This window comes from Xiphophorus couchianus, chromosome 11 (genome assembly GCF_001444195.1).
Source record: "Xiphophorus couchianus chromosome 11, X_couchianus-1.0, whole genome shotgun sequence".
Classification (NCBI taxonomy): domain Eukaryota; kingdom Metazoa; phylum Chordata; class Actinopteri; order Cyprinodontiformes; family Poeciliidae; genus Xiphophorus; species Xiphophorus couchianus.
This window is the reverse complement of record NC_040238.1, coordinates 26,820,058-26,843,269: the sequence shown is the minus strand read 5'-3', so window position 1 is coordinate 26,843,269 and position 23,212 is coordinate 26,820,058. Positions and strand designations below refer to the sequence as shown.

Genomic DNA, 23,212 nt, shown 5'->3' with positions numbered 1-23,212 from the left:
AATAACACTTAGTCTTTTCTAGCTGTCATGGTAACTCAAAGCGGAAAAAAAGAGCCGCATTTGCGCATGCGGTTGTGACGTCAGCGCGGCAGGTGCAAAGAGCCCACTGTAATAAACAAAGATGATTTTCTTTTTGTTCCTCTACCGCCCTCTTGTGGTCGCAGCTGATAATGATCCATCTAGCACGCAAATGCTAAGATGACGTTCGGCGTCCAAACAACAATGAGAAGAATCATGGATGAAAAAGCCAAATTTCAGCACAAATTTTAAACATTATTCAATACACAACTTGTTGTTTCTATATTCTGTTTCACATCTTTCAGAAAGTAACCGATAATAATAACTAAATGTCTATAATACTTGTGGTTTTCTTTACATAAGTTCTAAACAAATCAAATCATAAAAACGCTGATGACCGCAGACCGCTTCTGTACTCAGAAGCTGAGTTGATGCTTCCGAGTACGATTCGCATATTTAAAAGCGAATCGTGTCCAATTTCCAGCACCGGGCTCACTTATAGAAGTGAGGATTTTTCTGTTCTAATTTGAAAATGAAATGAGAAAAGAACTGGGAACAAAAACAAGATAAGAAAAAAAACACAGAAGGTGCAACAAACCTTCAGCAGCCTCATCTTGTTTATGTCAGCTAATGACGTCATCGTTTACAATAACAAATAGCCCATAAAAGCATCACTTGGACCCAGAGTCTACCTGACTTTTGTCAATTGAGTTGTTCTACATTAAACCCACAGTCCATTTCTTATTCTGTATACCATCTGAGGCCCGATTGTTATCCTGACCGTATGGGTCCGATTTGAAGTGATGTTATTTATTATTTAGCGTTTGGTGAAATATGCATTTTCATATCAGTCAGGTAATTATAAACCCTGTATTGTTAACTATTACATCATAAATATACCATATATGATGCAGTTTTTTCCTATTTCTCTCTTTAATGACACACTTCCACCCCTCCTAGATGAATTAGATGAATCGGTTCATTTCTACAGCAGGTAGAGATAAGAGAGAACCAGCAGGACACTGACCAGCCAATCGGATGTTCTCCTGACTGAGAAAGTGGGATAATATCTCATCTCTGCGGTAAGTTGGGTTTTTAAAGCTCTTCGTAGCCTCTTAAAACATCCTGATGAAAAATGAATCAAACCTACTTTAGACAACTGAGAATCAACAACCAGACAGTCAAGACATAATATGTTAGATATCACTGTTTTAAATTTGTTTTAAATTTAGGTGGGTTTCCTTTTTTTTACAAGAAAAAAAGGAAAACTAGAAAGAAAATGTATTTATAATAAAGCAGATGTTGAGTTTTTCTAATAAATGAAACCTGGACTCTGAAAACACTGATATAAAGGTCTAATAAAAACACAAGATATTTATTAAGTTTTATTGTTACAGGAGCAATGAAGAAATATTTTAGTAAACAATTATATGGTTTCATTTCAAAGGTTAAGTTTTAATGTTTTAAAACTTTCCTCTGACAACTCCTGATAGTTTTTTATGTTTTCTAAACTCTAAGTGTTTAGAAACGCTAACATGTTGTACATATGTGTAACTACTGTATGTAGTTGTAAATAATTGTCTCAGAGCTGAATCCTCTTTGGTTCTGATTGGTCCATTCAGAGAGAAACCAGCCGCTGAGCTGCAGTAGCGTCGAGGTCCAGTTCTCCCAGTGCAGTAGTTCAATCAGCCACTAGAGGGCGCCGGACGACTCCAGCTCCTCGTGGTTCTTCTTCAGCTGATTTTCTGCAGGTTTTCTGCTTTCTTGGGTTGATAAACAGGAAGTCTGAGGATGGCAGCTTCACCTTCATCGTCCTCCTCTTCCTCAGCTGCAGCATCAGTGATCCTAGAGGTCCAGTTCATCTCCTGCTGATGCTTCCAGTTCTTCTGGGTTTCTGCTGCTCAGCTTCTGATCTGCTTCACTGACAGCTTCAACTTTTCTGTCTGGACCAACAGATGATTGATTTGCTGCTGGAAACGGTGATGGTGCAGCAGATCCTGCAGGGGGCGCTCTGGGGCCTCAGTGTTCAGGTCGGTTACAGTCACATCTCCCAGACTCCTGAAACTATTGGTTCCTTCCTGAAATGATTTCCTGCAATAAAATGTTGGCTGGCAATGACCTGAACACTGAGCAAAACCTGAAAAAGTTCAAATCTGACCTACAGTTTTACAGCTCAACTCATGACAATAAAGGTGTTTGTTGTCACCTGAAAGGGGGAGGAGCCTAAGGTGTTGGTGGTTTCAAACAGACCTGGAGCTCAGGGTCTGAAGAGAGCAGCGCTGGCCGGCATCCAGACCAGGGTAGGTTAGGATTCATCCTAATTAATGTGAAGTTTTACTCATCTCTGTTTTTGTCTTCCAACAGGTTGTGGATCACAAGCTGTATGGCAGCAGAGCTGAGTTTGATGCCACCATTGACCTTCTCCTTAAAGAGTTTGGAGTGGAACTGGTCTGCCTTGCTGGTTTCATGAGGATCCTGACTGGGATCTTTGTGAAAAAATGGCATGGTAAAAGTCTGTTCATGTGTAAAGTTTTATTGTGTTTAAAAATAAAATGTATTTTTGTGCTGGTTTTTTCTTTTGTACCCAAGTAACTGTAACTTTAACTTTAGGGAGGCTCCTCAACATTCATCCCTCCCTGCTGCCTTCATTCAAAGGGGTCAATGCCCAGCAACAGGCTCTCCAGGCCAGAGTGCTGATAACTGGGTGCACCGTCCACTTTGTAGCTGTAAGTGTTGCGCTAACACATATAAAGCTCATCAAATAAATCCACACAATAAAAGTTCTTCTGTTCTTCTAGGAAGAGGTTGATGCAGGCGCCGTCGTGGTCCAGGAAGCCGTTCCGGTGTTGGTTGGAGACACAGAGGAAAGTCTGTCAGCCAGAATCAGGGAGGCTGAGCACAAAGCGTTCCCTAAAGCTCTGGAGCTGGTGGCCAGTGGAGCGGTGCAACTGGGACCAGATGGAAACATAGTCTGGAAGCAAAAGCGTTGAAATGTCTCTACTAATGCATGTCTGACTAATGATCAGAAACCATAGTTTACAATAAAGTACATCACTGTCAATTGTACTCCTTACATTTAGGACTCTTACCCGTCACCTCTGCTGGTTTCTATGGAAACGCAGGACCGACAACCTCTCATTCCCAGCTCTGGTTGACAGGCGGGTCTCTCCTTCCAGCCCAAACTGGCTCATTAAACTGATAATCTCCTCTGTGGGGAAACAAAGCCTTTAGTTTCTCATTAGGATTAGTTTTTGCATCATAAGCTATTCTACTGACCTGGCTTGTTCTCGGCGATGGTGACGAGGTAAAACAGGCCTTTACTGGAGAGCAGCTGAGGAACCAGAGGGAGGAACCTGTCGGTGACCCGTCTGCCTCGCTCTCCTCCGGCCCACGCCGCCTCTACACCTCTGCTGCCCACCTGAACGGTTCGACAGGTCATTAGATACTCATCTAAGAATTTATCTATCTAGCTACATACATACATACCTCTTCTGATGGAGTGACCACATATGGAGGATTGAAGAGGACGACGTCCACCTTCCCACTAAGCCTTGGCAAAAGACTCTGCACCTGCAAAACAGAGATCATGTTACTATTTCAAACATTACTAATTGCTTCCTTGGACTTACAATGACACTGTGTAACTCTTTCCTTCATAATGCTTTGCTAAAGTCACACTTTCATTAAAAAACATATGCATAAACTTCTGGAACTTTTCTCCGTGATCTGTACCAGGTCTGTGATGACGGGCTGCAGGGCGACCCGGTTACAGCAGGCGGTTCTGGCTGTGCACTGAGCTGCAGCTGGATTCACGTCGGTGCAGCTGCAAGTCACAAATAACATTAGAAGAGAGCTGGTTTGACTTTACTGTCATCATGCAGCACTGCTTACTTTTTTAGTGAGTTTCTACATTGCACATCTTCAGTTTTTGTAATGACGTTCTTTTCTGAAGCAAACCATCATACTATGTCATTCTTTATCTGCATTAAGAACATGGCACTGTCTCTTCAATGATTCCTATCAAAGTAGGCTTCATTTCACAAAATAATCTCCATGTTCTTAAAGAGCAGATTATGCTCTAACATACTTTAGTGTTACAAGATTAATACGTAGCTCTTCCTGAAACCTTTTCTGGTTATTCTTACTCTATTTGAGGAATTTCTTTTTATTTACTACATGTATTGATAACAGAGTGAAGTGAGGTGAAGGAAGCAGTAACTTTAACTCCATCTCTTTTACTCATTTGGAGTATAGAGGCCCACAGAAAGAGCTGAGACCACATTTGACTTTGAAACATACTTTAAGGTAGATCAATGACAAAATAATATATTTACACCATGGCCTAAACAACTCTATATACAGAATCCTGATGACTCTCAAGAGGGAGGAGTTTGTCTGCTATCCCCAGGCTTTGTGTTAATTGTTGCCTGCCACCATAGAGCTACTACTGACAGTGAGAGGGAAGCTGTGAGGTGACATGAAACATCTCTGGACCAAGTCTATTGAGTCTTAATGTGTGGTAAATTCACTACATATTTATGTATGTAAAAGACACACTCTACTGTGATGACACTACACTTTTATATAATAATAGATAAAAACACACATACATAGACTGCTCTAATCCTAAATACACAGAGAATCAGTTGTGTCATTCATAGTGAATGTAGCGCTGTGGCTACATATATTAACATTAACTACCTACATTCATATTATTATGTTCTTCAGTATTTGCCAATAAACACCACTCATTATTTCACAAGCTGGACTCGAACACAGGATTCATGTGTCCAAAGCACAGGCACTATCCGTTGTGCCAACCACGCAACTGAAAACTGATGGATTCAAACTTGTACAAGTGCCACTAAGGAGATTTTGCGTACAAAATTATGATAACAGGTCACAAGGTGGACTCGAACACAGGATTCATGTGTCCAAAGCACAGACACTATCCATTGTGCCAACCAAGCAACTGAAAACTGATCGATTCGAACTTGTACAAGTACCACTAAGCAGACTTTGCTTACAAAATTATTACAGGTCACAAGCTGGACTCGAACACAGGATTCATGTGTCCAAAGCACAGACACTATCCATTGTGCCAAACAAGGAACTGAAAACTGATCTATTCACACTTGTACAACTACCACTAAACGGATTTTGGTTGCAAAATTATGAAAACAGGTCACAAGCTGGACTCGAACACAGGATTCATGTGTCCAAAGCACAGACACTATCCATTGGGCCAACCAAGCAACTGAAAACTGAGCGATTCAAACTTGTACAAGTACCACTAAGCAGACTTTGCTTACAAAATTATGATAACAGGTCACAAGGTGGACTCGAACACAGGATTCATGTGTGCAAAGCACAGACACTATCCATTGGGCCAAACAAGCAACTGAAAACTGATCGATTCAAACTTGTACAAGTACCACTAAGCAGATTTTGCTTACAAAATTATGATAACAGGTAACAAGCTGGACTCGAACACAGGATTCATGTGTCGATTCAAACTTGTACAAGTACCACTAAGCAGATTTTGCTTACAAAATTATGATAACAGGTAACAAGCTGGACTCAAACACAGGATTCATGTGTCGATTCAGACTTGTACAAGTGCCACTAAGCAGATTTTGCTTACAAAATTATGATAACAGGTCACAAGGTGGACTCGAATACAGGATTCATGTGTCCAAAGCACAGACAGTATCCATTAGGCCAACCAAGGAACTGAAAACTGATCGATTCGAACTTGTATAAGTATACAGTAAGCAGATTTTGCTTACAAAAGGATGATAACAGGTCACAAGCTGGACTCGAACACAGGATTCATGTGTCCAAAGCACAGTCACTATCCATTGTGCCAACCAAGCAACTGAAAACTGATCGATTCAAACTTGTACAAGTACCACTAAGTAGATTTTGCTTACAAAATTATTATAACAGGTCACAAGCTGGAATCGAACACAGGATTCATGTGTCCAAAGCACAGTCACTATGCATTGTGCCAACCAAGCAACTGAAAACTGATCGATTCAAACTTGTACAAGTACCACTAAGCAGATTTTGCTTACAAAATTATGATAAAATGTCAAAAGCTGGACTCGAACACAGGATTCATGTGTCCAAAGCACAGACACTATCCATTGTGCCAACCAAGCAATTGAAAACTGATCGATTCAAATTTGTACAACTACCACTAAGCAGACTTTGTTAACAAAATTATTATAACAGGTAACAAACTGGGCTCGAACACACGATTCATGTGTCCAAAGCACAGACAGTATCCATTAGGCCAACCAAGGAACTGAAAACTGATCGATTCGAACTTGTACAAGTACCACTAAGCAGACTTTGCTTACAAAATTATTATAACAGGTCACAAGCTGGACTCGAACACAGGATTCATGTGTCCAAAGCGCAGAAACTATCCATTGTGCCAACCAAGCAACTGAAAACTGATCGATTCAAACTTGTACAAGTACCACTAAGTAGATTTTGCTTACAAAATTATTATAACAGGTCACAAGCTGGAATCGAACACAGTATTCATGTGTCCAAAGCACAGTCACTATCCATTGTGCCAACCAAGCAACTGAAAACTGATCGATTCAAACTTGTACAAGTACCACTAAGCAGATTTTGCTTACAAAATTATGATAAAATGTCAAAAGCTGGACTCGAACACAGGATTCATGTGTCCAAAGCACAGACACTATCCATTGTGCCAACCAAGCAACTGAAAACTGATCGATTCAAATTTGTACAAGTACCACTAAGCAGATTTTGCTTACAAAATTATGATAACAGGTAACAAGCTGGACTCGAACACAGGATTCATGGGTCGATTCAAACTTGTACAAGTACCACTAAGTAGATTTTGCTTACAAAATTATGATAACAGGTCACAAGCTGGAATCGAACACAGGATTCATGTGTCCAAAGCACAGTCACTATCCATTGTGCCAACCAAGCAAGTGAAAACTGATCGATTCACACTTGTACAAGTACCACTAAGCAGATTTTGCTTACAAAATTATGATAAAATGTCACAAGCTGGACTCGAACACAGGATTCATGTGTCCAAAGCACAGACACTATCCATTGTGCCAACCAACCAACTGAAAACTGATCGATTCAAATTTGTACAACTACCACTAAGCAGACTTTGTTAACAATATTATTGTAACAGGTCACAAGCTGGCCTCAAACACAGGATTCATGTGTCCAAAGCACAGACACTATCCATTGTGCCAACGAAGCGACTGAAAACTGATCGATTCGAACGTGTACAAGTGCCACTAAGCGGATTTTGCTTTAAAAAATTATGATAACATGTCAAGAGCTGGACTCGAACACAGGATTCATGTGTTCGAAGCACAAACACTATGCATTGTGCCAACCAAGCAACTGAAAACTGATCGATTCAAACTTGTACAAGTACCACTAAGCAGATTTTGCTTACAAAGTTATTATAACAGGTCACAAGCTGGAATCGAACACAGGATTCATGTGTCCAAAGCATAGTCACTATCCATTGTGCCAACCAAGCAACTGAAAACTGATCGATTCAAACTTGTACAACTACCACTAAGCAGACTTTGTTAACAAAATTATTATAACAGGTCACAAGCTGGGCTCGAACACAGGATTCATGTGTCCAAAGCACAGACACTATCCATTGTGCCAACCAAGCGACTGAAAACTGATCCATTCGAACTTGTACAAGTGCCACTAAGCGGATTTTGCTTTAAAAAATTATGATAACATGTCAAGAGCTGGACTCGAACACAGGATTCATGTGTTCGAAGCACAAACACTATGCATTGTGCCAACCAAGCAACTGAAAACTGATCGATTCAAACTTGTACAAGTACCACTAAGCAGATTTTGCTTACAAAATTATTATAACAGGTCACAAGCTGGAATCGAACATAGGATTCATGTGTCCAAAGCATAGTCACTATCCATTGTGCCAACCAAGCAACTGAAAACTGATCGATTCAAACTTGTACAACTACCACTAAGCAGACTTTGTTAACAAAATTATTATAACAGGTCACAAGCTGGGCTCGAACACAGGATTCATGTGTCCAAAGCACAGACACTATCCATTGTGCCAACCAAGCGACTGAAAACTGATCCATTCGAACTTGTACAAGTGCCACTAAGCGGATTTTGCTTTAAAAAATTATGATAACATGTCAAGAGCTGGACTCGAACACAGGATTCATGTGTTCGAAGCACAAACACTACGCATTGTGCCAACCAAGCAACTGAAAACTGATCGACTCAAACTTGTACAAGTACCACTAAGCAGATTTTGCTTACAAAATTATTATAACAGGTCACAAGCTGGAAACGAACACAGGATTCATGTGTCCAAAGCACAGACACTATCCATTGTGCCAATCAAGCAACTGAAAACTGATCGATTCAAATTTGTACAAGTACCACTAAGCAGATTTTGCTTACAGAATTATGATAATATGTCACAAGCTGGACTCGAACACAGGATTCATGTGTCCAAAGCACAGACACTAACCTTTGTGCCAACAAAGCAACTGAAAACTGATCGATTCAAATTTGTACAACTACCACTAAGCAGACTTTGTTAACAAAATTATTATAACAGGTCACAAGCTGGACTCGAACACAGGATTCATGTGTCGATTAAAACTTGTACAAGTACCACTAAGTAGATTTTGCTTACAAAATTATGATAACAGGTCACAAGCTGGAATCGAACACAGGATTAATGTGTCCAAAGCACAGTCACTATCCATTGTGCCAACCAAGCAACTGAAAACTGATCGATTCACACTTGTACAAGTACCACTAAGCAGATTTTGCTTACAAAATTATGATAAAATGTCACAAGCTGGACTCGAACACAGGATTCATGTGTCCAAAGGACAGACACTATCCATTGTGCCAACCAAGCAACTGAAAACTGATCGATTCAAACTTGTACAAGTACCACTAAGCAGATTTTGCTTACAAATGTATGATAAAATGTAACAAGCTGGACTCGAACACAGGATTCATGTGTCCAAAGCACAGACACTATGCATTGTGCCAACCAAGCAACTGAAAACTGATCGGTTCAAATTTGTACAACTACCACTAAGCAGACTTTGTTAACAAATTTATGCTAACAGGTAACAAGCTGGACTCGAACACAGGATTCATGGGTCGATTCAAACTGGTACAAGTACCACTAAGTAGATTTTGCTTACAAAATTATGATAAAATGTCACAAGCTGGAATCGAACACAGGATTCATGTGTCCAAAGCACAGTCACTATCCATTGTGCCAACCAAGCAACTGAAAACTGATCGATTCAAACTTGTACAAGTACCACTAAGCAGATTTTGCTTACAAAATTATGATAAAATGTCAAAAGCTGGACTCGAAGACAGGATTCATGTGTCCAAAGCACAGACACTATCCATTGTGCCAACCAAGCAACTGAAAACTGATCGATTCAAATTTGTACAAGTACCACTAAGCAGATTTTGCTTACAAAATTATGATAACAGGTAACAAGCTGGACTCGAACACAGGATTCATGGGTCGATTCAAACTTGTACAAGTACCACTAAGTAGATTTTGCTTACAAAATTATGATAACAGGTCACAAGCTGGAATCGAACACAGGATTCATGTGTCCAAAGCACAGTCACTATCCATTGTGCCAACCAAGCAAGTGAAAACTGATCGATTCACACTTGTACAAGTACCACTAAGCAGATTTTGCTTACAAAATTATGATAAAATGTCACAAGCTGGACTCGAACACAGGATTCATGTGTCCAAAGCACAGACACTATCCATTGTGCCAACCAAGCAACTGAAAACTGATCGATTCAAATTTGTACAACTACCACTAAGCAGACTTTGTTAACAATATTATTGTAACAGGTCACAAGCTGGCCTCAAACACAGGATTCATGTGTCCAAAGCACAGACACTATCCATTGTGCCAACCAAGCGACTGAAAACTGATCGATTCGAACGTGTACAAGTGCCACTAAGCGGATTTTGCTTTAAAAAATTATGATAACATGTCAAGAGCTGGACTCGAACACAAGATTCATGTGTTCGAAGCACAAACACTATGCATTGTGCCAACCAAGCAACTGAAAACTGATCGATTCAAACTTGTACAAGTACCACTAAGCAGATTTTGCTTACAAAATTATTATAACAGGTCACAAGCTGGAATCGAACGCAGGATTCATGTGTCCAAAGCATAGTCACTATCCATGTGTGCCAACCAAGCAACTGAAAACTAATCGATTCAAACTTGTACAACTACCACTAAGCAGACTTTGTTAACAAAATTATTATAACAGGTCACAAGCTGGGCTCGAACACAGGATTCATGTGTCCAAAGCACAGACACTATCCATTGTGCCAACCAAGCGACTGAAAACTGATCCATTCGAACTTGTACAAGTGCCACTAAGCGGATTTTGCTTTAAAAAATTATGATAACATGTCAAGAGCTGGACTCGAACACAGGATTCATGTGTTCGAAGCACAAACACTATGCATTGTGCCAACCAAGCAACTGAAAACTGATCGATTCAAACTTGTACAAGTACCACTAAGCAGATTTTGCTTACAAAATTATTATAACAGGTCACAAGCTGGAATCGAACACAGGATTCATGTGTCCAAAGCATAGTCACTATCCATTGTGCCAACCAAGCAACTGAAAACTGATCGATTCAAACTTGTACAACTACCACTAAGCAGACTTTGTTAACAAAATTATTATAACAGGTCACAAGCTGGGCTCGAACACAGGATTCATGTGTCCAAAGCACAGACACTATCCATTGTGCCAACCAAGCGACTGAAAACTGATCCATTCGAACTTGTACAAGTGCCACTAAGCGGATTTTGCTTTAAAAAATTATGATAACATGTCAAGAGCTGGACTCGAACACAGGATTCATGTGTTCGAAGCACAAACACTACGCATTGTGCCAACCAAGCAACTGAAAACTGATCGACTCAAACTTGTACAAGTACCACTAAGCAGATTTTGCTTACAAAATTATTATAACAGGTCACAAGCTGGAATCGAACACAGGATTAATGTGTCCAAAGCACAGTCACTATCCATTGTGCCAACCAAGCAACTGAAAACTGATCGATTCAAATTTGTACAAGTACCACTAAGCAGATTTTGCTTACAGAATTATGATATGTCACAAGCTGGACTCGAACACAGGATTCATGTGTCCAAAGCACAGACACTATCCTTTGTGCCAACAAAGCAACTGAAAACTGATCGATTCAAATTTGTACAACTACCACTAAGCAGACTTTGTTAACAAAATTATTATAACAGGTCACAAGCAGGACTCGAACACAGGATTCATGTGTCGATTAAAACTTGTACAAGTACCACTAAGTAGATTTTGCTTACAAAATTATGATAACAGGTCACAAGCTGGAATCGAACACAGGATTAATGTGTCCAAAGCACAGTCACTATCCATTGTGCCAACCAAGCAACTGAAAACTGATCGATTCACACTTGTACAAGTACCACTAAGCAGATTTTGCTTACAAAATTATGATAAAATGTCACAAGCTGGACTCGAACACAGGATTCATGTGTCCAAAGGACAGACACTATCCATTGTGCCAACCAAGCAACTGAAAACTGATCGATTCAAACTTGTACAACTACCACTAAGCAGATTTTGCTTACAAATGTATGATAAAATGTAACAAGCTGGACTAGAACACAGGATTCATGTGTCCAAAGAACAGACACTATGCATTGTGCCAACCAAGCAACTGAAAACTGATCGATTCAAATTTGTACAACTACCACTAAGCAGACTTTGTTAACAAATTTATGATAACAGGTAACAAGCTGGACTCGAACACAGGATTCATGGGTCGATTCAAACTTGTACAAGTACCACTAAGTAGATTTTGCTTACAAAATTATGATAAAATGTCACAAGCTGGACTCGAACACAGGATTCATGTGTCCAAAGCACAGACACTATCCATTGTGCCAACCAAGCAATTGAAAACTGATCGATTCAAATTTGTACAACTACCACTAGGCAGACTTTGTTAACAAAATTATTATAAAATGTCAAAAGCTGGACTCGAACACAGGATTCATGTGTCCAAAGCACAGACCCTATCCATTGCGACAACCAAGAAACTGAAAATTTATCCATTCAAACTTGTACAAGTACCACTAAGTAGATTTTGCTTACAAAATTATGATAAAATGTCACAAGCTGGACTCGAACACAGGATTCATGTGTCCAAAGCACAGACACTATCCATTGTGCCAACCAAGCAACTGAAAACTGATCGATTCAAATTTGTACAACTACCACTAAGCAGACTTTGTTAACAAAATTATTATAAAATGTCAAAAGCTGGACTCGAACACAGGATTCATGTGTCCAAAGCACAGACACTATCCATTGCGACAACCAAGAAACTGAAAATTGATCCATTCAAACTTGTACAAGTACCACTAAGTAGATTTTGCTTACAAAATTATGATAAAATGTCACAAGCTGGACTCGAACACAGGATTCATGTGTCCAAAGCACAGAAACTATCCATTGTGCCAACCAATGAACTGAAAACTGATAGATTCAAACTTGTACAAGTACCACTAAGTAGATTTTGCTTACAAAATTATGATAACAGGTCACAAGCTGGAATCGAACACAGGATTAATGTGTCCAAAGCACAGTCACTATCCATTGTGCCAACCAAGCAACTGAAAACTGATCGATTCAAACTTGTACAAGTACCACTAAGCAGATTTTGCTTACACAATTATGATAAAATGTCACAAGCTGGACTCGAACACAGGATTCATGTGTCCAAAGCACAGACACTATGCATTGTGCCAACCAAGCAACTGAAAACTGATCGATTCAAATTTGTACAACTACCACTAAGCAGACTTTGTTAACAAATTTATGATAACAGGTAACAAGCTGGACTCGAACACAGGATTCATGGGTCGATTCAAACTTGTACAAGAACCACTAAGCAGATTTTGCTTACAGAATTATGATAATATGTCACAAGCTGCACTCGAACACAGGATTCATGTGTCCAAAGCACAGACACTATCCTTTGTGCCAACAAAGCAACTGAAAACTGATCGATACAAATTTGTACAACTACCACTAAGCAGACTTTGTTAACAAAATTATTATAACAGGTCACAAGCTGGACTCGAACACAGGATTCATGTGTCCCTCACTCAACTCCAGGTAGAGGGAGAGACCCCCCGGGGTCACTCACTCAAGCTAGGCGGAGAGAGGGAGCCCAGGGCCCCTCACTCAACTCCAGGTAGAGGGAGAGACCCCCCGGGGTCACTCACTCAAGCTAGGCGGAGAGAGGGAGCCCAGGGCCCCTCACTCAACTCCAGGTAGAGGGAGAGACCCCCCGGGGGTCACTCACTCAAGCTAGGCGGAGAGAGGGAGCCCAGGGCCCCTCACTCAACTCCAGGTAGAGGGAGAGACCCCCCGGGGTCACTCACTCAAGCTAGGCGGAGAGAGGGAGCCCAGGGCCCCTCACTCAACTCCAGGTAGAGGGAGAGACCCCCCGGGGGTCACTCACTCAAGCTAGGCGGAGAGAGACCCCCCGGGGGCCCCTCACTCAACTCCAAGTAGAGGGAGAGACCCCCCGGGGTCACTCACTCAAGCTAGGCGGAGAGAGGGAGCCCAGGGCCCCTCACTCAACTCCAAGTAGAGGGAGAGACCCCCCGGGGTCACTCACTCAAGCTAGGCGGAGAGAGACCCCCCGGGGGCCCCTCACTCAACTCCAAGTAGAGGGAGAGACCCCCCGGGGGCCCCTCACTCAAGCTAGGCGGAGAGAGACCCCCCGGGGGCCCCTCACTCAACTCCAAGTAGAGGGAGAGACCCCCCGGGGGCCCCTCACTCAAGCTAGGCGGAGAGAGACCCCCCGGGGGCCCCTCACTCAACTCCAAGTAGAGGGAGAGACCCCCCGGGGGCCCCTCACTCAAGCTAGGCGGAGAGAGACCCCCCGGGGGCCCCTCACTCAACTCCAAGTAGAGGGAGAGACCCCCCGGGGGCCCCTCACTCAACTCCAAGTAGAGGGAGAGACCCCCCGGGGGCCCCTCACTCAAGCTAGGCGGAGAGAGACCCCCCGGGGGCCCCTCACTCAACTCCAAGTAGAGGGAGAGACCCCCCGGGGGCCCCTCACTCAAGCTAGGCGGAGAGAGACCCCCCGGGGGCCCCTCACTCAACTCCAAGTAGAGGGAGAGACCCCCCGGGGGCCCCTCACTCAAGCTAGGCGGAGAGAGACCCCCCGGGGGCCCCTCACTCAAGCTAGGCGGAGAGAGACCCCCCGGGGGCCCCTCACTCAACTCCAAGTAGAGGGAGAGACCCATGATGAAACCAAGGGGGCAAAACAGAGTCTCTCTCTCTCTCTCTCTCTCTCTCTCTCTCTCTCTCTCTCTCTCTCTCTGATCGATTCGAACTTGTACAAGTACCGCTAAGCCCATTTTGCTTACAAAATAATGATAACGGGTAACGAGCTGGACTCGAACAAAGGACTCATGTGTGCAAAGCGCAAACGCTATCCGTTGTGCCGACCGAGCGACTGAAAACTGATCGATTCGAACTTGTACAAGTACCGCTAAGCCCATTTTGCTTACAAAATAATGATAACATGTAACGAGCTGGACTCGAACAAAGGACTCATGTGTCCAAAGCGCAAACGCTATCCGTTGTGCCGACCGAGCGACTGAAAACTGATCGATTCGAACTTGTACAAGTACCGCTAAGCCCATTTTGCTTACAAAATAATGATAACTGGTAACGAGCTGGACTCGAACAAAGGACTCATGTGTCCAAAGCGCAAACGCTATCCGTTGTGCCGACCGAACGACTGAAAACTGATCGATTCGAACTTGTACAAGTACCGCTAAGCCCATTTTGCTTACAAAATAATGATAACATGTAACGAGCTGGACTCGAACAAAGGACTCATGTGTCCAAAGCGCAAACGCTATCCGTTGTGCCGACCGAGCGACTGAAAACTGATCGATTCGAACTTGTACAAGTACCGCTAAGCCCATTTTGCTTACAAAATAATGATAACTGGTAACGAGCTGGACTCGAACAAAGGACTCATGTGTCCAAAGCGCAAACGCTATCCGTTGTGCCGACCGAACGACTGAAAACTGATCGATTCGAACTTGTACAAGTACCGCTAAGCCCATTTTGCTTACAAAATAATGATAACGGGTCACGAGCTGGACTCGAACAAAGGACTCATGTGTCCAAAGCGCAAACGCTATCCGTTGTGCCGACCGAGCGACTGAAAACTGATCGATTCGAACTTGTACAAGTACCGCTAAGCCCATTTTGCTTACAAAATAATGATAACATGTAACGAGCTGGACTCGAACAAAGGACTCATGTGTCCAAAGCGCAAACGCTATCCGTTGTGCCGACCGAGCGACTGAAAACTGATCGATTCGAACTTGTACAAGTACCGCTAAGCCCATTTTGCTTACAAAATAATGATAACGGGTAACGAGCTGGACTCGAACAAAGGACTCATGTGTCCAAAGCGCAAACGCTATCCGTTGTGCCGACCGAACGACTGAAAACTGATCGATTCGAACTTGTACAAGTACCGCTAAGCCCATTTTGCTTACAAAATAATGATAACATGTAACGAGCTGGACTCGAACAAAGGACTCATGTGTCCAAAGCGCAAACGCTATCCGTTGTGCCGACCGAGCGACTGAAAACTGATCGATTCGAACTTGTACAAGTACCGCTAAGCCCATTTTGCTTACAAAATAATGATAACTGGTAACGAGCTGGACTCGAACAAAGGACTCATGTGTCCAAAGCGCAAACGCTATCCGTTGTGCCGACCGAACGACTGAAAACTGATCGATTCGAACTTGTACAAGTACCGCTAAGCCCATTTTGCTTACAAAATAATGATAACGGGTCACGAGCTGGACTCGAACAAAGGACTCATGTGTCCAAAGCGCAAACGCTATCCGTTGTGCCGACCGAGCGACTGAAAACTGATCGATTCGAACTTGTACAAGTACCGCTAAGCCCATTTTGCTTACAAAATAATGATAACATGTAACGAGCTGGACTCGAACAAAGGATTCATGTGTCCAAAGCGCAGACGCTATCCGTTGTGCCGAGCGAGCGACTGAAAACTGATCGATTCGAACTTGTACAAGTACCGCTAAGCCCATTTTGCTTACAAAATAATGATAACGGGTAACGAGCTGAACTCGAACAAAGGACTCATGTGTCCAAAGCGCAAACGCTATCCGTTGTGCCGACCGAGCGACTGAAAACTGATCGATTCGAACTTGTACAAGTACCGCTAAGCCCATTTTGCTTACAAAATAATGATAACATGTAACGAGCTGGACTCGAACAAAGGACTCATGTGTCCAAAGCGCAAACGCTATCCGTTGTGCCGACCGAGCGACTGAAAACTGATCGATTCGAACTTGTACAAGTACCGCTAAGCCCATTTTGCTTACAAAATAATGATAACATGTAACGAGCTGGACTCGAACAAAGGACTCATGTGTCCAAAGCGCAAACGCTATCCGTTGTGCCGACCGAGCGACTGAAAACTGATCGATTCGAACTTGTACAAGTACCGCTAAGCCCATTTTGCTTACAAAATAATGATAACGGGTAACGAGCTGGACTCGAACAAAGGACTCATGTGTGCAAAGCGCAAACGCTATCCGTTGTGCCGACCGAGCGACTGAAAACTGATCGATTCGAACTTGTACAAGTACCGCTAAGCCCATTTTGCTTACAAAATAATGATAACATGTAACGAGCTGGACTCGAACAAAGGACTCATGTGTCCAAAGCGCAAACGCTATCCGTTGTGCCGACCGAGCGACTGAAAACTGATCGATTCGAACTTGTACAAGTACCGCTAAGCCCATTTTGCTTACAAAATAATGATAACTGGTAACGAGCTGGACTCGAACAAAGGACTCATGTGTCCAAAGCGCAAACGCTATCCGTTGTGCCGACCGAACGACTGAAAACTGATCGATTCGAACTTGTACAAGTACCGCTAAGCCCATTTTGCTTACAAAATAATGATAACATGTAACGAGCTGGACTCGAACAAAGGACTCATGTGTCCAAAGCGCAAACGCTATCCGTTGTGCCGACCGAGCGACTGAAAACTGATCGATTCGAACTTGTACAAGTACCGCTAAGCCCATTTTGCTTACAAAATAATGATAACGGTAACGAGCTGGACTCGAACAAAGGACTCATGTGTCCAAAGCGCAAACGCTATCCGTTGTGCCGACCGAGCGACTGAAAACTGATCGATTCGAACTTGTACAAGTACCGCTAAGCCCATTTTGCTTACAAAATAATGATAACGTACGAGCTGGACTCGAACAAAGGACTCATGTGTCCAAGCGCAAACGCTATCCGTTGTGCCGACCGAGCGACTGAAAACTGATCGATTCGAACTTGTACAAGTACCGCTAAGCCCATTTTGCTTACAAAATAATGATAACGTAACGAGCTGGACTCGAACAAAGGACTCATGTGTCCAAAGCGCAAACGCTATCCGTTGTGCCGACCGAGCGACTGAAAACTGATCGATTCGAACTTGTACAAGTACCGCTAAGCCCATTTTGCTTACAAAATAATGATAACGGGTAACGAGCTGGACTCGAACAAAGGACTCATGTGTCCAAAGCGCAAACGCTATCCGTTGTGCCGACCGAACGACTGAAAACTGATCGATTCGAACTTGTACAAGTACCGCTAAGCCCATTTTGCTTACAAAATAATGATAACGGGTCACGAGCTGGACTCGAACAAAGGACTCATGTGTCCAAAGCGCAAACGCTATCCGTTGTGGCGACTGAAAACTGATCGATTCGAACTTGTACAAGTACCGCTAAGCCCATTTTGCTTACAAAATAATGATAACGGGTCACGAGCTGGACTCGAACCCATGGTGCATGTGTCCGAGGCACAGACGCTGACCGAGCGACTGAAAACTGATCGATTCGAACTTGTACAAGTACCGCTGAGCGGATTTTGCTTACAAAATTATGATAACGGGTCACGAGCTATCCGTTGTGCCGACCGAGCGACTGACAACTAATGCCTTCAAACTTCTACAAATACCACTACATAGGTTTGGCTTTTCATCTTTTAAATTGTGTTAGTGATATCAAAATTACTTGTGTAAAGTAATGTTAGAGAATTGTTAATGTAGAGTGCTTCCTTTTCTAGCAGACTGTTGTGTGTCCCCTGCACAGGAACTACCAGGTGTGAATGACAAGCTGTACATTGTTGTCCTTGTCAAATAAACAAACATATGAAATATAACTGAAATGTGTCTTTGTTGACCTTTCATTTTCGATCTGTAGTTAGGTGTAAAGCACATGTTTTTATGCTAAAGTTACACAAGACTTTATCTCAAAATACTTACTATTTTGGGCCCGTGCAGCGACCGGTCTTCTGGCCCGAATGGGCTTCGGCACAGGCTGCAAGTCTCCTTCGGTGATATACTGGAAATCGTCTGCGGTTGCGGTGCCGAGTTTCTCCGAAACGTCCTCTAAAGCGGCCAAAACTTCCTGTGAAAGACCAGGAAGCGCTGCTCGAATGGCATCGTGGATGTCCTTTTGTGTATCCGTCGTATCTGTTGAAATACAGAAAACTAAAAAAAGGTTGATCTCTGAACCGTTAATATCAAGCCTTTACGCTGCCAAAACACTGTGCTTTAATGGTACAAACCGATTCCCATCTTTTATGCAAGATGATAATGGCCACGTGTCAATCGGTTTACTAATGCGCCTGCATTCTAATCTTCTTCTTTCATCCTTTACAAAGTACATGTGGTAGTGTGGAAGAAATTCTCCACGATACACTCTCATCAGAACATGAAGTGCAGATTCATCCTTCACCAATGTAAGGATGAGTTCAACAAACTCCAGTGACTCATCATTCCTACTGACTACTAATTGGCCCTTCTTGTACGTTATTCCGTTATACTGCACGTCTGTGGGAGTCATTGTATCCTCACTGTAAAGTTCTAAATAAAATGGTGAGCCATCTTTTATTTGCAAGGTTGGGAGAGTCACTGTTCCGGCAGAAAGAAAGGCCTGTAACATTTGATGTCTCTCTGAAAGAGTCAAACACAGATGTTTGAAGTTTTTCAGTTGTCTGGCGCATCTTTTGAAGTAACTATGTTTGCTCTCGAACCGCATGGTCCGGAGCCCGATGAGTGGACCGCATTTCGGAATTGGCCCTGGATAGTGCTGTAAATAATGATGTTTAGGTCTCGCTGCGTTATCTGGAAACAATACCTTCCTGGTTTCCAAATATTCCCGGATGAGAACATTCAAATATGCAACCTGAGGATTGGAAATTTGCTGAGCACAAATCAGGTCAACGATATCCTTAAGCTGCAATGTTAATATCATCTTGTGAATCCTGCACCTTATCACCAATTAACAGAGGCAACAGTCTCAAGAAATTCCAGTTTTGTACTGCTTGTCCACTGAGTTTCAGTGCTTTTGGAGTGACAGCACAAGGTTTGGAACAAGCATCTGTTGCTTTGTATTTGAATTGTCTGATGCGCCTGTTCAAAATTGTGTATGTCAGCCATTTCTTTTTGGACAATCGTGTGTTTGAGATAAAGGGCGACATCGTATGAGAGGACACCCTCGAAGATGTCACGGCCAAGACAAGGGGGCGTGCCTGGTGAACAAACATTAAAGTTCTCTAAAGTATTAAACACTGACCTGAACTTAATCCCCTGCACTTCTGTCACATCCTCTCTTTCCAGCTGTTTAGTGGCAGATCGATACGTTTCCGGAGTCCGCTCTGGTCCGATGATAGCTGGATTTTCACTCTGAAATTCAGACCGAGTAATCAGACAATATCTGCAGAAGTACTGAGATGTACTGACATTTTCCGTAAAACCCCCGATGCGGCGAGAGCCCGGGTTGTCTCCGGCAATGCGATACGGTGCTCCTTTCGCGACTGATTCATCTGCCATAGTTATCCCATTCTCCTCTAGTATTTTCAAGTCAGTCAACAGTTCTGAAAAAACTCTGGAATGGCCAAATTCCTTGAAATCCTTCTCTCTACACAACAAGACCGACTGCATATGATCGGTATTTGATCGGACATGGGGTGGCATATGGAGTAGAGAAAAGTAAACGGCAAAGATCTTGTGCTTTTTTTTTGCAGATCCCAATGGGTTCACAACTTCAAATGCATCTTGATAGAGAACCAGCTTGAGAGATTTTTGGTTTTCTTGAAACAATACGTTGAACGTAAACACCTTACCGTCGTCACGGTCGGAGAGAACGTCGGCTTTTGAAACGCCGTGAGCCATCGTTAGGCCCTGCCGATATTTGGAATCTAACATACCTTTTAACTAGGCCTGTCCCGATAAACGATAAATCAATTAATCGTACGATGAATTAAAACTATCCACGTCATTTCAATTATCGGCATTATCCTTTTTCTCTTTCTGTTGATGACACCGAATGAAAAAAGGCTCAACTCCGGTGCTCTCCACTGACCCTCCTTTCTCATTTCCTCAGTGTAAAGCCCAGCGCACACGACACGATCTTAGAGCTGTCTGCCGATTGTCGGCCCATTTTCAAAACCTGACAGACCACACATTAGCCGACAGAAATCCTAGGTATAACGGTTCGATCGGGTTCGTTCCTGCCGTGTGGTGTCCAACAATGGGCACAAAATAATGGCTACAAGTCCAATGAACTAATTTTAAAACCAGGCATTAATCAATGCTTTACTGCAATCTACCTGCAATGCATGTGGCTAGTGTCAGCGTAAAGTCCTGACTGAATGAAAATCATTAGGAATTAGAAAGAGAGACATACAGAGACTGAACCGCCTCATCTGCAGAGCTGGCTCCGTGGTCGGTGTGAGCCTGGAGTCTGTGGAGACGGTGGTGGAACAGAGGACACTGTCTAAACTCAGTCTAATTTTGGAGAACACCAGTCATCCTCTGTACACTGTTTTCTCCAACCAGAGGAGCTCCTTCAGTGACAGGTTCCTCTCACTGGGTTGTTCAACCGAGAGGATTAAAAACTCCTTTGTCCCACGGGCCATTAGGCTTTACAATGCTGCTATTTGTGGGGGAGGAGGGAGACGGGGTAGCTTTTAACATATTTAAGCACTTTTACTAGACTTCTTTTAGTGGGAATGTATTTATTTATTATATTCTTCTATCTTGTATGGTTGTCTCCAGATGTACGATTTTAATGTTGTGTGGATGTGAATTAATGTGTGAGCAACAGATAACCTTAATTTCCCTATGGGATTAATAAAGTTTAACCTAACCTAACCTAACCTGTTTACGTCACGTTAACGAAGAACAGCTGAAAAGTTACCGGGTTTATCAACTGCGGTAGCAATTTCGCTCCAACTCCTCCTCTTGTCAGTTCGATATTCTTTGCATGTTGAATAAACATTAATGTTGTTTCCACATATCATCTCCGATGTCCGCTGGACTTCGGGTTGCGCCGTGTCAGCTGTTTGGGATTCCCAGACGTAATTTCCCCTCAGAAAGCACGAGGAGAATCCGCGCTTTCTGATTGGCTGCCTGTCACATTCAACAGGCTGCGTTAAGATCCCAGTCGGGAAAAACCCCTGATTTGGATCGGAGCGGCAACGACGATCTACCGTAACACACCACACAATCTTAGAAAGACCAACGTTTCAAGATTGTTGTATGGGGAAAAATAGGAGCAAAAAATAGCACTTGCAGCACTCTGAGTATCTTCATTACTTGTTTCACAAATCACATTTTCCAAATAATTTGTATGTTTCCTGGAGATGTGAGAGGTAAAGGAAGATTTCACACGAAACACAGAGGCGCACCCTTTCACAGGGCAAGTTACTTGGCGCCCCTCCACTATTATGCTCCTTCAAGTGAACAACCAAAGCTTTTATCCCTTCACACTGCCATTTACAAAGTGGAACTGTGCATTTTAATTTCGTTAAACTTGTGTCCAGAGCAACTCTTGGCATGCTATTATGATGACGATAGAAGTGAACGCACTTGAACATACGCCTCGGTTCGTTGCGATGCAGTTTGCGATGGAGAACAAAGGCTTTAACAGATTTAACTGTTTCTGCACACAGGTTGCATGAATACATCTTAAATATATTACTTCGATGGATAGCTTACAGCGATGGCGATACAAAACGGATGTAAGCAATAGCTTTGTGGAGAGGCTAACTTTCCACAACTTCTTTTTCTCCTCGTTTCCCCTGAAATGTCTTTTCAACCAACCGAATGCAACTCAAACTATTTGTTTTCTGAAATGTTCCGCAATATTTCCTTACCTGAGAACGAGAGCCGATCAGACGGAGAAGGTTGGATGATGAAGTCTCTGCACAATCTGAGCGGAATAGCTGGACAAAAACGCCAACCACCGAGTGCGACGGGTCCTCAAATGCAGCGCGCTGATCGGTCCGCTCAAATCCACCGCTTCCAAAGTTCCGCCAGAACTCAAGTTCGCCTGTCCGCGCGGACCAGGTGCAGTGGCCCCATTAATTAAGACTGACTACAGGCTGCCTGCCAGGTCTACAGGCAGGAAACTTGACTTACATGACTTTTGCTAAACCGAATAAATTATATTACAATATAGACTACAAATATCTCTAAAACATTTTCTGTGACTGAGTACAGATTATTTTAATTTATTTGTTAATGAAAAAAATCCAATATTGGCAACAAGATAATTTACAGTACAGAACATTTCGTGGAAAGGATATTTAATTTCCATAATTCCATTCAAAAAGTCAAACTTTAATAGATTCCAGATTCAGGACCCACAACTTAAGACGATTGCAAGTATTTGTTTATTTTTACATAATTTAGGCTATCAGGAGAATTAAATGCAAAGGTTACAGCGCTACTACAATTTTTGTTTTCATTTCCACAACAGTATGCATATTGAACAGTTTTGAACTGTATACTTTAGATTAATTATAAATGTAAAAATTACGATATACACTGCTAGAAAAATTATAGTATATTTTTGTAATTGCCACAGCAGTATGCATATTGAACAGTTTTGAACTGTATACTTTATAATTATTGAATACAAAAACTACGGTATAC

The 23,212-nt window shown here is 42.5% G+C and overlaps 2 protein-coding genes across 2 annotated transcripts; one reads left to right on the top strand and one right to left on the bottom strand.

Annotated features, from left to right (window-relative positions):
* Positions 1 to 1,518: 1,518 nt before the first annotated feature.
* Positions 1,519 to 22,638, bottom strand: LOC114153686 (uncharacterized; the record flags this gene model as incomplete). The annotated part of the gene is made up of 8 exons (XM_028032386.1): positions 1,519 to 2,109; positions 3,108 to 3,226; positions 3,295 to 3,436; positions 3,505 to 3,588; positions 3,751 to 3,841; positions 18,533 to 18,742; positions 19,848 to 19,957; positions 22,432 to 22,638. Coding segments are annotated over 7 exons (960 nt in total), but the record flags the coding sequence as incomplete, so codon positions are not given.
* Positions 2,108 to 3,084, top strand: LOC114153687 (trifunctional purine biosynthetic protein adenosine-3-like). Its single transcript, XM_028032387.1, has 4 exons — positions 2,108 to 2,318; positions 2,383 to 2,524; positions 2,629 to 2,744; positions 2,817 to 3,084. Exons 2-4 carry the CDS (start codon positions 2,485 to 2,487, stop codon positions 3,006 to 3,008), a joined length of 348 nt encoding a protein of 115 aa, XP_027888188.1. The 5' UTR covers positions 2,108 to 2,318; positions 2,383 to 2,484; the 3' UTR covers positions 3,009 to 3,084.
* Positions 22,639 to 23,212: the final 574 nt, after the last annotated feature.

Coding starts and splice junctions, on each gene's coding strand:
- LOC114153687 (XM_028032387.1), top strand. CDS start 2,485: ATGAGGATCCTGACTGGGATCTTTGTGAAAAAATGGCATG. Junction 2,525..2,628: donor CTTTGTGAAAAAATGGCATG/GTAAAAGTCTGT, acceptor CTTTAACTTTAG/GGAGGCTCCTCAACATTCAT. Junction 2,745..2,816: donor GCACCGTCCACTTTGTAGCT/GTAAGTGTTGCG, acceptor CTGTTCTTCTAG/GAAGAGGTTGATGCAGGCGC.